Genomic DNA, 15,005 nt, shown 5'->3' with positions numbered 1-15,005 from the left:
TTTTCATTCCTTAAGTATATTATAGTTATAACTATTGTACTACCGTGTTTATTGTTTTGTATATTTTCTATGTAGCTCCAGATTGCGTATTTGAATGGAAATACTTTATATTACTGGATGTGATTTAACAGGAGATTTATATTAGCAATACAATTGCATTATATTAAGAAACGTGTAGTACCATATGATTCTTATCGGACACAGATAGGCTCACTTCTGAACCTGTTTATTTCTTTGTAATGTTGTGCCGATTATGTAATGTGTATATTTTAATATATATTTTCAGCTGATTAGAGTCGACGGGGTACCAGCTGTAAGTTAACCATAGCAGCAGTAGAGTTGATTGAAAAGTCTGTTGCTGGTTGAGTAGCTGGTGATCAGGCGTTGCTTACCCATTGGTGGGCGCTGATTGCTTGACTGTCCAAGGAACTGTACAGTGGTCGGTGACTACATGTAATGCGGACTGATTGATTGAACAGTGTGACTGGTAGCTTAGTATTTTGTTGGCGGAGTGTTTTGTGTAACTCCATACATGTATTCTTTTAGCCGGGGCTAATAGTGGGGTTAGTTATACCCAGTGCTCTGGGACTGTAAAAATATTTTGTATGATATCTGTCCCATCGTTTCATTTTATTATTTGAGTAAAATGCCTCATTTTTCACTATCTGAGTGAATACATTTTACTATATGAGTAAAATACATCATTTTTACTATCTGAGTAAAACACATCATTCTTTTCGTCGTGTGAAATTCCTGTGAATCATTAACATTTGTCCTTGTACTGTGTAAGGTCATTTACTTGTATTCACATTATAAATGCAAAATCCAACCCGGTTATCTTGTTACAGTGACCTCTATAAATGTGTGCACTTGAATACCGTTTTAACGTCAGACGTTGATAATTATGGACCACACTTAACCAGAAATACTGACTGTAGTTTTATGGCACATTGTGTAAAAGTCACTAAGAAAGAGTTGCTAATATGATTATTTAAAGCATGCGCAAACAAAATAAATTCAAACAACTGTGATAAATATCAATTAAGTCATTTTCTTAAACACTCAAGTATCTTGTCTTCACAACTCTTCCCTAGAAATGGGACTAATTCCTTTTATGAATTCAATAAATCTTTTATAATGTCATTTTGGTGCAATCACTATTAACAGTCATCATATCCAGGTAAGATTAAATTAATAACGCCAGAGATCAAGTAACTAATTTATTATGGAACTAAGTCAGAGTTCGCTGTTTTTCGTTTGCCTCATCTTCTTCAATCTTTCCAACAACCAGTCCGCCTGAATATAACAAGATATAAATATATTAGACATATTACATCAAAAATTAAATATTTGTATTGTATAATTGAACAGAGTAGGCAAACAGTATGTAATACGTTTGTTTAAACATATTTTATTATCACAATAGGATATAATGCGACTTGGCACAAGTTCTGACGCATTAAATTAGTCCTCTCCCTACATGAAAAAAGCATTAAATTAGCCCTCTCCCTACATGAAAAAAGCATTAAATTAGCCCACTACCTAAATGAAAAATGCATTAAATTAGCTCTCTCCCTACAGAAAAAAGCATTTCAACATATTTAACATGACAACATAATAAATAAATATAATGAGAGAGGGAGGCACAATGACAGTAACCACGATTTGAGTAAGTTTTTGAAATCGTCCTGTAGCGGTTATATATTTGAATACAGAATGCAAAATTCTGTATTTTTCATTTGCATCTCCCTTTACACAACGCAGTAAATCTAAACAAATAGTTGCATAAGACATTGAAAGTAATTTTCTCATCAACTCAGTTCGTTGTCAACTGTACTTGGGACTAAACATGAAGAAATGCGTAGTTGTTTCCATCCCACCGCAGGAACTAATAGGGGTGTCAGCAAGTTGAACACTAAAGATCAGCATTTAATGGACTTATAGTATATCTTAAACTACTATGGATAATATTCAGTGTTCGATTAATAAAACTTGCCCTTTTTGCTAGATACGATAGTTGGACATAAACACTTTTTCAAACACTATACGACATACTGCATTGAGTATTCTCTTCGAGATTGTCCCACAAAGATATTGTTGAAGGTATAAAAGATGATTTGGTAGAATTTAGCTTGAAACTGCAAATGACCATATTATTTGAACGTCGAAGGTTACAATTTATTTGTTCGGGCAGAGATGGAGAGAGTAATTCATTAAAATAGTTTGGAGTTTGTCCCCTTTTAATGTTGTAGAGTCTCAATAGTTCTTTTTTTCTTCTAGACTGCAGACATTCCCACCCTGTTTCAAAATAGAATGATTGCCTACTAGTGTATTCTGGAAGTCCTGTAACTATTCTTGCCGCTTCAAGCTATAATTTTTCCAATTTTTCTGAATCGATCAATTAACATCCTTCCCAGACTATACTGGCAGATTCCAAGATAGGCCTGATAGAAGTTATATACAATTTTGACAAAATTTGCCTGCTAAGTTTGTACTTTAGTTTTCGTAGATTGGTTAATAGAGATGGTGCTTGTTTTAAAATGCTATCAATGTGAACAATCCACTTGGTATTTGAAAAAAGTAATAATCCTAGATGGCGATGAGAATCCACATATTTAAGTTCAATATTTTTAGGATTATTTGTTGTTGTTTTTTTGTGTGAAAAAGTGCACAAGTGTAATAAGTATACACGTATCATGGTGTCCTTTGAACAATTAACTGAATGTTGAAGTTGTCTCAATAAAGTGAGCAGGCAAATAATGTATTTATTCAATGATGAGATCAATGTAGCTGAAAACAGCGTACAAAAAACTCTTGATATCGCATGAAGCGTCAGCAGATCAGAATATATGCTGTCCTCGAAATCAAAGGTAGAACGAACCGCGTAGAATATGATTTGCATGCTGATTATGAGGTAGCAGATTTGAAATCGAGATAAAAAAAAAAACGTTTGAGGCTGAATAGGAGTCTGGGTGTTTCTGTTAACCAATAGAAAATGATTTGACTTTTGAAAGTCATTTTTGGCTGGCTGAAGACGAAACTCAATTTAGAACTCGGGGTAAGTGCCCTATGATCTTGAGGCTTTAGTCCACACTGTTTACTGGGAGTCGCTCTTGATATCTATGGGAATGCATGCACGATATACCAAAATTCATTATTTCCGGCGCATCTTTAGCGGCGATTGTTCAGCGTTAATATATGCGGGTTCTACTTCCGATAGGTTGTCTATCATTGCCTCTTCAGCCCTACATACTTAATTGAAAATTCAATTTCAAGCAAGGCGCAATAGTTAAAATGTTTAAAAAATATAATAAAAAAGTTTTTAATTGTTGATCTTTTTAAAACATATACGTGCTGAGTGCGTATTTGGTCAATTGAGAGGATCAAATGTAATTTGAAGAGCTCGTAGTTCTTTCATTCACCTTGAAATGCCCGCTAAAGTTATCGTGAGGCCAGCTACGCAAGATTTCGGTATCTTCTTTGCATAAAGAACATAATTCCATGCGAAACTTTATCACATGGTCACAGGTATGGTGCAAACATTAACCTGTTTTGATCTCCAGCACATTGGAGTTATCACCATGTTGCTTGAGAAAAGCTAGATAATGCATCCATTAAACGTAGTGACTGCAAATGTAGCAGTCGAAGAAACCGATTTAAATAAGAACTAAACGTAAAAAATGGAATGAAATTAAGGTTCCTGTGACCTCCTTTTGTCGTGATGTGCAGTACCCTCCAAGATGAATACACCCATAAAGTTTCATCACTGTATATTAACAATGTCAGAGAAACTGCGCTAAATGAAAAACTTAACGTAGATTCATATGCCAAAAACAAAGACAATGTTATCGGACAAACAGTATCCGTGTCTCTTTTATATTGTACACGCGAGACAAAAACCAATATCGTAATAAATAACGAGTTTAAAATCGTTTAAAATATAAATCTTCCCATAAAAGATAAAAACTTGAAGCCATAATTTGTATCGTTCCCATACAAAGAGCAAATTTTAACGATGGTAATTATTTCTGACAAAATCGTGTTATGAAAGATCTTTAGTTTTTAAGCAATGATTTCAACATAAACTACTTTAATTCAAAATAAGCTGAAGCCTTTTTGAGGCAGACAAGACCCAGTCGTGTTCATTCTCATCTTGCCTAGAATCTTAAAATATTACGGCAGATCCAGAAGATACCATTATTAAAACAGTTTGAAAACAAAAATATGAAAATTAGATATAGCAAGTCTATAGAACATCAGACCATAGGCACAAAAAATACCTATGTTGTGTAAGCAAATATTATATGCAGACCTCATCTTTCTTTGAAGGGCCTATTCAAGCTGCGTAACTTTTAATCCGTGTGAATTATATTATAAACATTTTTATCTTCGGCTTTTTCTTGACTATGCCAAATATCCAACTGAAATCAAATTAAAATTAAAAAATTATTTACAAAATATATGGAGCAAATATTCCAGTTTACAGCGCCGTTAGAGAAGTTAGAAAAGGACTAATGGTCATTTTGATCATGTTTTCTATTTTTCTTTTTTGTTCAAACGACAGGTCTAATTTATATCACAATGCTCCTTTGTGGAGAATCAACGATGGATTTGTCCCTGGTGTGCATCTGCAATACTTTCTGCAGTTCTTTTAGGGGTGCAGTGGCCAAGAAAAATACTTACTGTCACAAACCAGAAACTATTCGGCTTGAAAATACCTCTTGCAAGGAAGCTCATATCCGCTGTGGGAGAGATTACGTGAAGGTGCAGATGACGGATTGAATGGAATGGCGGCCAGTGAAAACCAAACCTGTTATAATATAATGGAATGAAAATATTTGTGTTATTAAAACCAGAATGTAACTCAAGTAACGGTCTATCTTGTCTGAGATGTCTAGGCTCACTTTCTGTTTCACTTGGAATTGCACATGAGTGAAACTTTTAACGTAAGAGACACAAAATGTCAAGAGTAAACAATGACCATCTGGATGGGAAATGTGTAGAGGGATTCCAATGAACACTTTGTAGAAGTGTGTACGTCTCAACAAAGTAAAAATCCTAAACCTTTCCTGGACATCAATGCCTAAATATCATAAACCGAGTATTGGACAAATATGAACTATTTCTCATTATAACAGAGCCTTTCTATACTTAAGCTAGGAAAAGGTTAAGCTGAGTAGATTACCCTCGCTCATAGGTCACAGCTGAAGAATTAGTGTAAATTTCTAAGCCAAATTTCTAACTCATTCAAAGTTCGATGATGAAAAAATTAAAATCAGCTAGACTTTGGTGCCCTAAATGTTTAAATTTTTCAAATTTGCTCTCATTTCAAACTTTCCTTCAAAGGTTATTAGTCCGAAGCGAGTTTTCATCCTTGTGGGTAAACTCTTCAGTAAATATGGGTTCAACCTAAAAACACTGAGGTGGAAAACATGAACGAAAAATTTGCTCTAATTTTTCTGGATATGCCAAATTTGATTGAAATCAATAAAAGCTTTCAAGAACTAAATGAACTAAAACGAAATTCATTATGAAAAGACAAACTTCTTACATAAAATGGGATCAGTCAGTCAAATTCGTGACGTACGGTCTGACATGACGGTAAAACATGGATAAAGTCAACAAAAACATAAGAATTCAAATTCTCCAAGGACTTGTAAGCGAACACATGGGCAAGAAGTATGGTAATCCTAATTTTTAAAAAAAATATGTTAAGAAAATTCATTAGCATCAATTAGTATTATATACACGAGCGTCAACAGACCCGTTATTAACTACACATGACACAAGGTAATAAAAATGCATGCATATTTCTACCAAGATTTGACCAAACTTAATATTTTAAAAATCTTACAAATTAAATGGATATTTAACACAAACGACCTCAAGAGATATTATCGTACGTTGTTTGGCTGGTGTTTAACAGTACTTTCCGAGGCTGTTTAGCAACAACATGCACTGACAATGGGAGGTAAGTGGCTTTCACCAAGGACACACGATAGCATCCGACTACGGCTTGCCTGCAATGAGTATCGAACTCGCGATTCTTAAATTACTAGTGTGACCCTACATCAATTGAGGTACCGCGGTTCCCAACTCTTAGGTTTGCAACCACCATAAACAAAATTTTGCTACCACCATCATTTTTAATCACACACATTCCTACGGAGTGTCATGAAAATTCTGCACCTTGGGTGACAATATATATATATTCTTCCTTCAACAAATAACTCTTTTGTGTTAAAAATAATACACGAATTGTGAGTTTTTACCAAGAAATACAGCACTGGGATTAGAGCCGAAACAATAAATTTATGACAAGAATGCATTTTCTTCTCTTTTTATTCCTTGAAATTGATGGGTATAGAGACCATCTAATTCTAAGATATTCTTGAGAAACTCAAACACACCACATTTTAAACAAATCATATTTTTCTTATATGTTTAAGAGTTTCACAAGATAAGTGCAGCATGAAAATATTTGTCATGGCCTTTGAACAGGATATAATGTGAAGAAGACAAGTGAACTCGTTTCATATATTCTCTAGAGTTACCCACATGCTAAGTTTGATTCAAGTCCATAATTAATGTCTTTTTTTCTCCAACTGATCTATTCATATGCTGTTATTGCCCAATAACCAGTGTTATAAGCTCTGAATCGGCATTTATTGAATTTTTTTCGGGTATATCCACAAGCCAGGTTTTAAAACAAAATCCATTCATATTTATTCATTTCATGCTCACAGTACATCACAGATACCAGCCTGGGTGAAAACCTTTGACCCTAAACTCGACGGCAGAGTACTGACTATCGATACGTTTCTTAAAATGCAACTAAATAAAAGGTTTAGTCAAAATCCTTTTAAGTACAAGTCACTGTATTCATAAGCTCGGTGAAATACAAAAATTTACAAAGATACCTTGGCAGTGACCCCAAGATCAGGTATGTCTAGTTTTCAAATTCAGTCACAACAGTGCGGTCATGCTGGTTACCAGATCGTTTCAGTTTTCATTCTGAACCAACTACATACTGCAAAAAGTGTTTAGCTCTCATGTCGATGCAACGATAGGCTCAAGAGTAGCGATAACAAGATGGAGTTAGATCAGAAACTTTTTTCATTTATAACCAAGCACGTATTGTTAGAAGAATCCTATTTCGATATAAATTTACGTTCTGGACGAATAGCGATAGCAAGACTTTCAAGCCGGTCGCAAAACAGGCGTGTTGGTGGTCAGCTCGACAATATTTTAATTTGAGACCAATTACGAATTGTAAAATGTGCTGAGCCGAAAACCACATGTCGATATACCTACATCATACGTGCATATCTAAGAATATTGCTAGCTCTGTATAGCTGTTTTCACTTAACGAACGTTAGAGGCAAATTATAAAAAAAATCACAAGTGGTCCTGATATTACTAACATTAACCTTAAAAAGAAATGTATTAGCAAAACGATGGTGCTTTATGTTGAAAGACATACGTATAGGGATGATTTGGACTTAATCTTGTTGAAATTGGTGGAGTTCGTGAACAGTTGTAACTGTTTGTCTACTTCTAATAATATTATATGTATTTGAGAGTGAAATGTCATCATTTGCATAAATGTGAAAGGTCAACTTTTGCATCAATGTGAAAGGTCATCTTTTGCATAAATGTGAAAGGTCGTCTTTTGCATAAATGTGAAAGGTCATCTTTTGCATAAATGTGAAAGGTCATCTTTTGCATAAATATGAAAGGTCATCTTTTGCATAAATGTGAAAGGTCTTTAGGCCAGGATAGTCATGGTCAGATTAGGTATTATCTCGTCTAGCAGTTTCGAAGATAAAATTATGTCTGGGTTTGAATGCATATTAAAAGCAGCCATATGTGACAAGCTAAGCAGACATGATGATACCCAACAGGCATTACAAACATTAGTTTGGAAGAAGGAAAAGTATGGCTATGGAGGCCAGGTATGTGGTATCAGATGGTGCCGAAAATTAACTTTGACGTGTCTTATCCTTTTGAGGCTATCTTTTCAGGTAATATAATGAATTAAATGCAAGACTGGAAAGTAATGATCATGTTAGGATCCTGCCGAGATCAAAAGTAGAAAGAACACAAATACAGAACAGGAAGATGTGAATGACGGAAGAATAAATGCAGAGATAACGAACAAAAAAGTACTAATTGTCTATATTTGTAATAAAAATTCACTTGTGTAGTCTACAGCAAGGATGGTATACAATTACAAACTATTGTTAATAACCTACAAAGTACGTCAATTCTATTCACAAACGTTACAAGTCAGTAGTTTACAGAGTTACTGATTTCACGCAGTGTTTTTTAATAGCTCTTAGGATGTAATAGAGACCAGTCTACACTGGACTAAAAAATGCAAAATATATGGTATCACAGATTAAGATAAAAAGCATTTTAAAATGTGTCATATCTGTGACAGCAGAATATTTTTTTAAAAAAAATAGAGTTTAGGAACCTGTTTCAACGTAAAGTACAAGAGGTCATATAGAGTGTAATTTTAAATGTGAAATCCCCCAAAATACAACACATCAATTGTTCTTAATTTGTCTGGTTATGACAGTCATATGTTCATCAAGACGAGTGTGAAAAATGACGCAGATGATGAGGTAACTATCATACTGAACAACTTCAAGAAATGAATTTCATTCGGTAAAGATCTTAAGTTTAGAGTTCATGAAGGATGACACGGAACTATCAGTTACAAAATCTCTTAGATTTGGAGATAGCTTTAGGTTTACATGCTATTCTCCAGACCATATGGTTAGAATTCAACTGTTTATCGAGAAGAAAAATATTTTACAGACATGAAACCAACATTTTTGAGGAAAACATGTATCAACATGAGTACATGGTTAGCGCTGACAGCTTCAATTAAACAGCGACACCACCCTGAAAGAAGATGGAAGGTAACATGTGGAGAACGATAGGTCAAAGTCACATACAACGGATCGAACTTTATCAATATGTATGATTGGGCAATAAGCCAATACGTGCCGGTTAAAACTTTAGATGGAGAAATAATGATCTAATTAAGTGGGTTGAGAAAAACATGTTAAAAACGACACCAATGTTAGTGACACAGGGTGGATTTTAGATGTGGATGTGACGATACCAAAAAAATTGCACGACCATTTCAATGACTATTCACTTGCAACAGAGAAGATTGTACCGGACGAAAATGAGTTATCTTCCTTGCAAAAGGAAACGCATATTGATTGCAAGAGTATCAACCAACTAATACTAAATCATTTTGTACATTGAAAACCAAGTATAGAAACTCAAAGCTTTACCTGCAATGATTTTGTACATTGAAAACCATGTAAACTCAAAGCTTTACCTGCAATCATTTTGTACACTGAAAACCAGGTTTAGAAACTCAAAGCTTTACCTGCAATCATTTTGTACATTGAAAACCAAGTTTAGAAACTCAAAGCTTTACCTGCAATCATTTTGTACATTGAAAACCAAGTTTAGAAACTCAAAGCTTTACCTGCAATCATTTTGTACATTGAAAACCAAGTACAGAAACTCAAAGCGTTACATGCAAACGAGCTGGAAAGTACACAGGATACAGAGCATCGCATTGTCTGAACAGCAACCTTGGCTAAAGACATGCAGAGAGATAACTAAATATTTGCAAAGTTGATGTTGCTACGCGAGAGGAAACTTGAAAACGACGACGGTTTTATAACACTAATGACTATTCCAGGGACATTGTGTTCAACATATCACAAATCAATACAAGATAACCATCGTTTAGCTAGCTGACACACCAGATAAGTCAGCTCTGTGGGTTAAGAGCAATACTTTATTAATGCGGGTCTGATAACGATGAACCTAAACAGTTCGCAAGGGAAAACAAATCCGTTTTCAAAAGAACAGGCATTCTGAAGATGTACCAGAATTGCTTATTCTATCAAAAGAAAATCTGCCAACATATATGCATTTACTCAGATCGTACGATCACCAGATGTAGAACATTTTAAGTGGCCTTGTCAATTTATGAGGAGATGAGGTTTTAGGATGAAGACGGAAACACATTACCTTACGCTCACATCAATACCTTCAATTTCAAATGAAACCCTAGCTTCATCAAACGTTTGCTGCCTTTGTTTCATTTGAAATTTAGAGGTTATGATTGAAAAGGAGGCGAAAAGGAGGGACGGAAGATAATGGGTAATACTATATACCCCTTCCATAACGGTAATTTTCTTTAGAAGCAAAAAGCCCGATCTCTGGGTACATTGTGTAGGTACTACGCACGAACTAACTTTATGGTATCGAATCCCTTACCAACTGAGTTGACAAGAAATTTAATTATATAACAGTTTTTTGCCATGGCTGACTCGACATAGAAGTCATGTAGAAGTAATAATATACCCTGTATTATCCACTGTAGATAGCGGATTCCTTAAAACATGCACAAGGAGCATGGATTCTATGCAGCTGCTGCGAGTATTTAGCGGTAGAGTATTGTCGCCTTGTATGGCGTGTCAAACGCAGGGGCATCTCTGAATGTCACAACAGTGAGTTCGAAACCATCGAAGGTCATGTGTGTGTGTGTGTGTGTGTGTGTGTGTGTGTGTGTGTGTTTCAAGCCTAATTGAAAAGTTTAGTTCCAGAATCAACAACAGCAACAAAGACAACAACCACTGGTTTTTGAACTTTTGCAGCCAAACGGTTTGAAGAGATAATCTTATTCAGAAATGCATTCAATCTTAAAAGTTCTGAAAATTTCCTATCAAATTTCTAACAGTTTAAACAAAACTCTTCGGGCAGATCTAATGGCTGTGTGACGTGAAGGGTACCAACTAGAGGACTTTGAGGACATCGTAAGAGGGAACACATAAAATATGCATGTGTCAAGAACTGATTAAATCTGGGTCCGAAAAGGTTCCATGCGTGCGAGTCAACACAGAACGATCAAGCCGACAATTCGTGTCCTTATACGTAGTACACACATCGTATCTTGTCGAAAATGACGCTACCCTATAATGTTCTATCAAACCTGACCGGTAATATTTAACTTCAACATACACTCAAATCCATAATTCAAAACAATAACTTAAACAATAAAATAGAAGAAAAACAAAATAGAAATATAAAACGTCGCTGCCATTCTTCTCATTTATAAATCCAGGAGAACATGAGAATATTTCTTTTCTCTCACAAAACATTTATTTGTACATTGTGACTAACATCATCAACAGTCAGATGAATTATCGTAAGCTTTAGGTTTATCGTAGTAGCTTGTTGCAAATATATTTAATATTTTCAAATTAACTGAAAGAAAGCACAGAACAAAAAGCATAAAGTTAAAAATAACAACACCACAACCACTTTTGCGCTAGAATATTGCTAACCTTTTGCATAGTGACCTTGAAATTTCAGTTTCTGACCCCGAATCGATAGTTTTTTCTTATAGTCAAAGTGCAAGCCACTCACAAAATCTAGTAAATGTAGACGGTGGATAATTCAAGTTATTAAGTAGAAACCTTTTTTTTATATGCTTCTTTCGGTCATAGTTCCCTTGAACTTTGACATTTTGGCTCCTAATACGACCACACTCTACCTATCACAACGCAAGTCATCAGAAAGTAAGGTAATATTAGATGCTGAAAAAGTCAAGTTATTGAGCCGAAACTAAACTGGTAATGGACGGACGGACGGACATCATGATATGATGTCTTATGGCGGGTGTATAAAAATCTACATAATTGCCAATTTCACCAAACTGATAAACTCAGAGACAAATTTACAGTGATTTGTGCAAGCACGTGCATTTTATTCCTTGACCTTACTTCCATACCTAAGAACTTTACTATTTACAAGTCAATAGATACTGCTAAGATCTAATTAATTGCAAACATCGTAGGTAACTGATCGTATTTTAGATGAACTGTATAGTTGTCATAGGCACCATCATAATGTTACGTGTTTAGGCTCTCATAAACAGTAACAAAAAAAAGAGTGTAGACAACAAGCTTTGTAAAATTTAACAAATAATTTATTTCCCTAGAAAAAACAAGGTAAAAATGATTTTTTTACGGTTTTAAGAATCAAATCCAAAAATAATCAAAGAATTATAAATTATTAGTCCTAGTAATAAAATGTTCTAATGAATTTGAGTTCGAGTCCCGACTAAATCTAAAATGGAAAGCGATGACGTAAACTGTATCCAGTATAGTACTGACGTGTCAAAAGTTCTTTGTTGATCCACAAACAATAATATTCCGGTGTTTGAATTCCGAATAAAATTTCAATAAATGTCTTTGTCCAAGGATTCTGTATGAGCTCTTAAATATTCAAAGGGAAAATAATTAATTTCTTTGAATTTAAATAATATGAAGAAAAAGTACAATGTAACTCTAACTGGTCACGCCAGAAAAACAAAACACCTAGATATCCAAGTATTTAAAAGCCCAAGTGAGATTATTTCTCAAAACATCAGCATTAAATCTGACTACTCCGCAATTCCGGTAAAAGCAGAATTTCGAAATAGAGGCTATTAATGTAAAAAGTCACGTTCACCAAGTACAACGCGATTCCACCCTAAAAATCCCACTAGGAAAGAAAAAAAAAAGAAGAAAAAAGTTTGCTTCAACTGTGACTCATTTTGAATCAGGATCAGGAACTAGGTCAGCATAAAGATAAAAAGTTACATTATTAGGTGTTTACGAAAAAACAGGCAGGTCAAATTAATTTCTGGAAAACGTCAAATTCCAGTAAACAAAATTACATTTATATACCCTGTAATGGAACCAATAAAAATTAAAAATAACAAACAATAAAATAAAATAAAAATTAAATCAAATATACATAACACAAATATATAATTTCATCTACATTGCTTAACAAATATACAAATGGCTATGCTGATGAAGTAGAACGAAATAACCTTGTTTGGTGGGTCAGTTATTCTATTGATTTGATGTTCTAATATGGATACTCCTGTCAATGCTCAGCTACATAAAAAAGTTCGCTATTTACCACATTCTTCAGATATGCTTCGATATCACAAGTACAAAGAATGAAAATTAGAAAATAAAAACATTTGTAATAAGAATGTAATTTTTTCTAACCTAACTTTTGTATATACATGTTTATCCTCTCTCTCTCTCTCTCTCTGAACATTGACACGTTAGGTCTTCATCTGATTCGTAATTTCAAATTAGCCTTTATATAATGTTTTACTTTGTATCTCCTCAAGGGCGACACTGATATAGCGACGGTGACATCTGCATATATGGCAACTGATACGACTTTGAATTTAGACCATGATATGTTACAGACCCTGCTTAAACCAGAAACAATGATCGTCATTTTCTCGAACCTTAAGTCATTGGGAATGAGCCAACAATGGGGACTGTTTAATGCATATGTAAGCTACTACATAAATTCAACAAGCGTGAGAAACATCCTTCCATGAATTTTCTCATATACTTAAGTTCCTTGTCTTTACAAAACGCTTCTCTAGAAATAGGACTAACTCCTTTTGTGAATTAAAAAAAATCTTTATAGTCTTTAAGTGAAATTAATACTGAGGACGGATAACAGTCATGGTGTCAAGACAAGATGAAATTTGCAACACAAAAGAGAAAAAGTAAAAAGTTTATTACAAAACTAAGTTAAAGTGCACTTTCTTTCGTTTGCCTCATCTTCTTCAATCTTTCCACCACCCAGTCCGCCTGAAACAAATGATACAATAATTAGATTGAACCTAATACGCTCTTTTTGAAAATACATCAACAACTAAATTTTGATCTTTTACAACTAAAACCGCGTAGACAAAATAGTATATAATAAGTGCACACTTGTGACTCTTTCCTTAAAACAAACAAACATTATCAGCTGAATATCGCAATTGTCTCTATAAAATAAAATATGTAGGCAAATACCGCAAGTATTGACTGACAAGATCAATTCAACAGCGGTGTACACAAACTCTGATATCGCAAAAAAGCGTCAGTAGTTCAGGCTCCTTGCTCTTCTTGAATTCAAAAGTAGAACGAACCGCGCAGAATACGGTTTGCATGCTCATTGTGAAGCAGTAGAATTGGCATTGAGATAAAAGAACTGTGTGAGACTGTGTCTGAGCCTGATATTTTCTGTCAACCAATCGAATAGGTTTTACTTCTGAAAGTAAATCTGATTGGCGAGATAAAGGATAAGGATTTAGCTTGAGCCTAGGCCATTAAACCACTAAGAAGAGAGCTCGCTACGGAAATGGAAGCGAGAGAAAACCTAACGTGAGGAGAAACGAAGATCTTCGCCAAGGAGACAATCAACGTCTTTTGTAAAGATTAAGAAAAGAAGATGGCGATAGTTCGGACATCTGTGCCGAATGTTACCAGAGTTATTGCCCAGGACAGCCAACCGCTGAGCCACGGAGAGGAGATGAAAGAGATGTCGTCCTAACAAGACATGAAACAAAATTGTTGAGAATGAGATAAAAGAAAATAGCCTGAAGTAGTGCAACAGCATCCAGAAGGCTTAGTTATACTATCTCGTCGAAACCTTATGTAACACCCTAAGGCAAGACGAGAGATGATTAAATGAAAGGAACTTTAAAGGATCTGAGGACCTTTCTGAACAACCGAGTCCCGCTCGTATTCATTCTGCACTTGCCCGGAGTTTTAATATCGAAATATATATCGAAGATACAAATATGATATTAAAACAGTTTAAACAGGATTATACGAGTCCTGGATATGGCACCTGTTTAGGAACATATGACCACATACACTAATAAATATACAAATGTTGCATCAGCAGAAACATTTGCAGATTTCAACTTTCTCTAAATGGTATATTCCAGTTATGCAACTTTTAGTATGTATCTATAATATATATATCAACAATCGCTAAGAAAATATTAGCATTACGAGTTAAGGAAATGTAGAAAGAATGTTGACTATGCTTAACGAAAGGCTGTTTTTTTTATTCTACATACAAAAAAGTGTTGCTAAACTTTCACTTTT

At 34.6% G+C, this 15,005-nt stretch overlaps 1 protein-coding gene across 2 annotated transcripts in view; it reads right to left on the bottom strand.

Annotated features, from left to right (window-relative positions):
* Positions 1-1,207: 1,207 nt before the first annotated feature.
* Positions 1,208-15,005, bottom strand: part of LOC149807129 (adenosine 5'-monophosphoramidase HINT3-like) — a 60,592-nt gene continuing 46,794 nt past the window's right edge. The window contains exons 4-5 of one of the 2 annotated variants that reach the window (XM_089962490.1): positions 4,684-4,810; positions 1,208-1,296 (exon numbers count right to left, since the gene is read on the bottom strand). In XM_089962490.1, the coding sequence (XP_089818616.1) occupies positions 1,237-1,296; positions 4,684-4,810 (187 nt within the window). In that variant the 3' untranslated portion in view covers positions 1,208-1,236. Of the gene's footprint in view, positions 1,297-4,683; positions 4,811-13,622; positions 13,713-15,005 lie in introns of those variants that run through there. The other variant, XM_089962500.1, reaches the window with a different exon arrangement.

This window comes from Sinohyriopsis cumingii, chromosome 1, assembly GCF_028554795.1.
Source record: "Sinohyriopsis cumingii isolate HCF-2022 chromosome 1, ASM2855479v2, whole genome shotgun sequence".
NCBI lineage: Eukaryota > Metazoa > Mollusca > Bivalvia > Unionida > Unionidae > Sinohyriopsis > Sinohyriopsis cumingii.
Note: the sequence above shows the minus strand (reverse complement) of the source record. Positions and strands in the feature narration are given on the sequence as shown.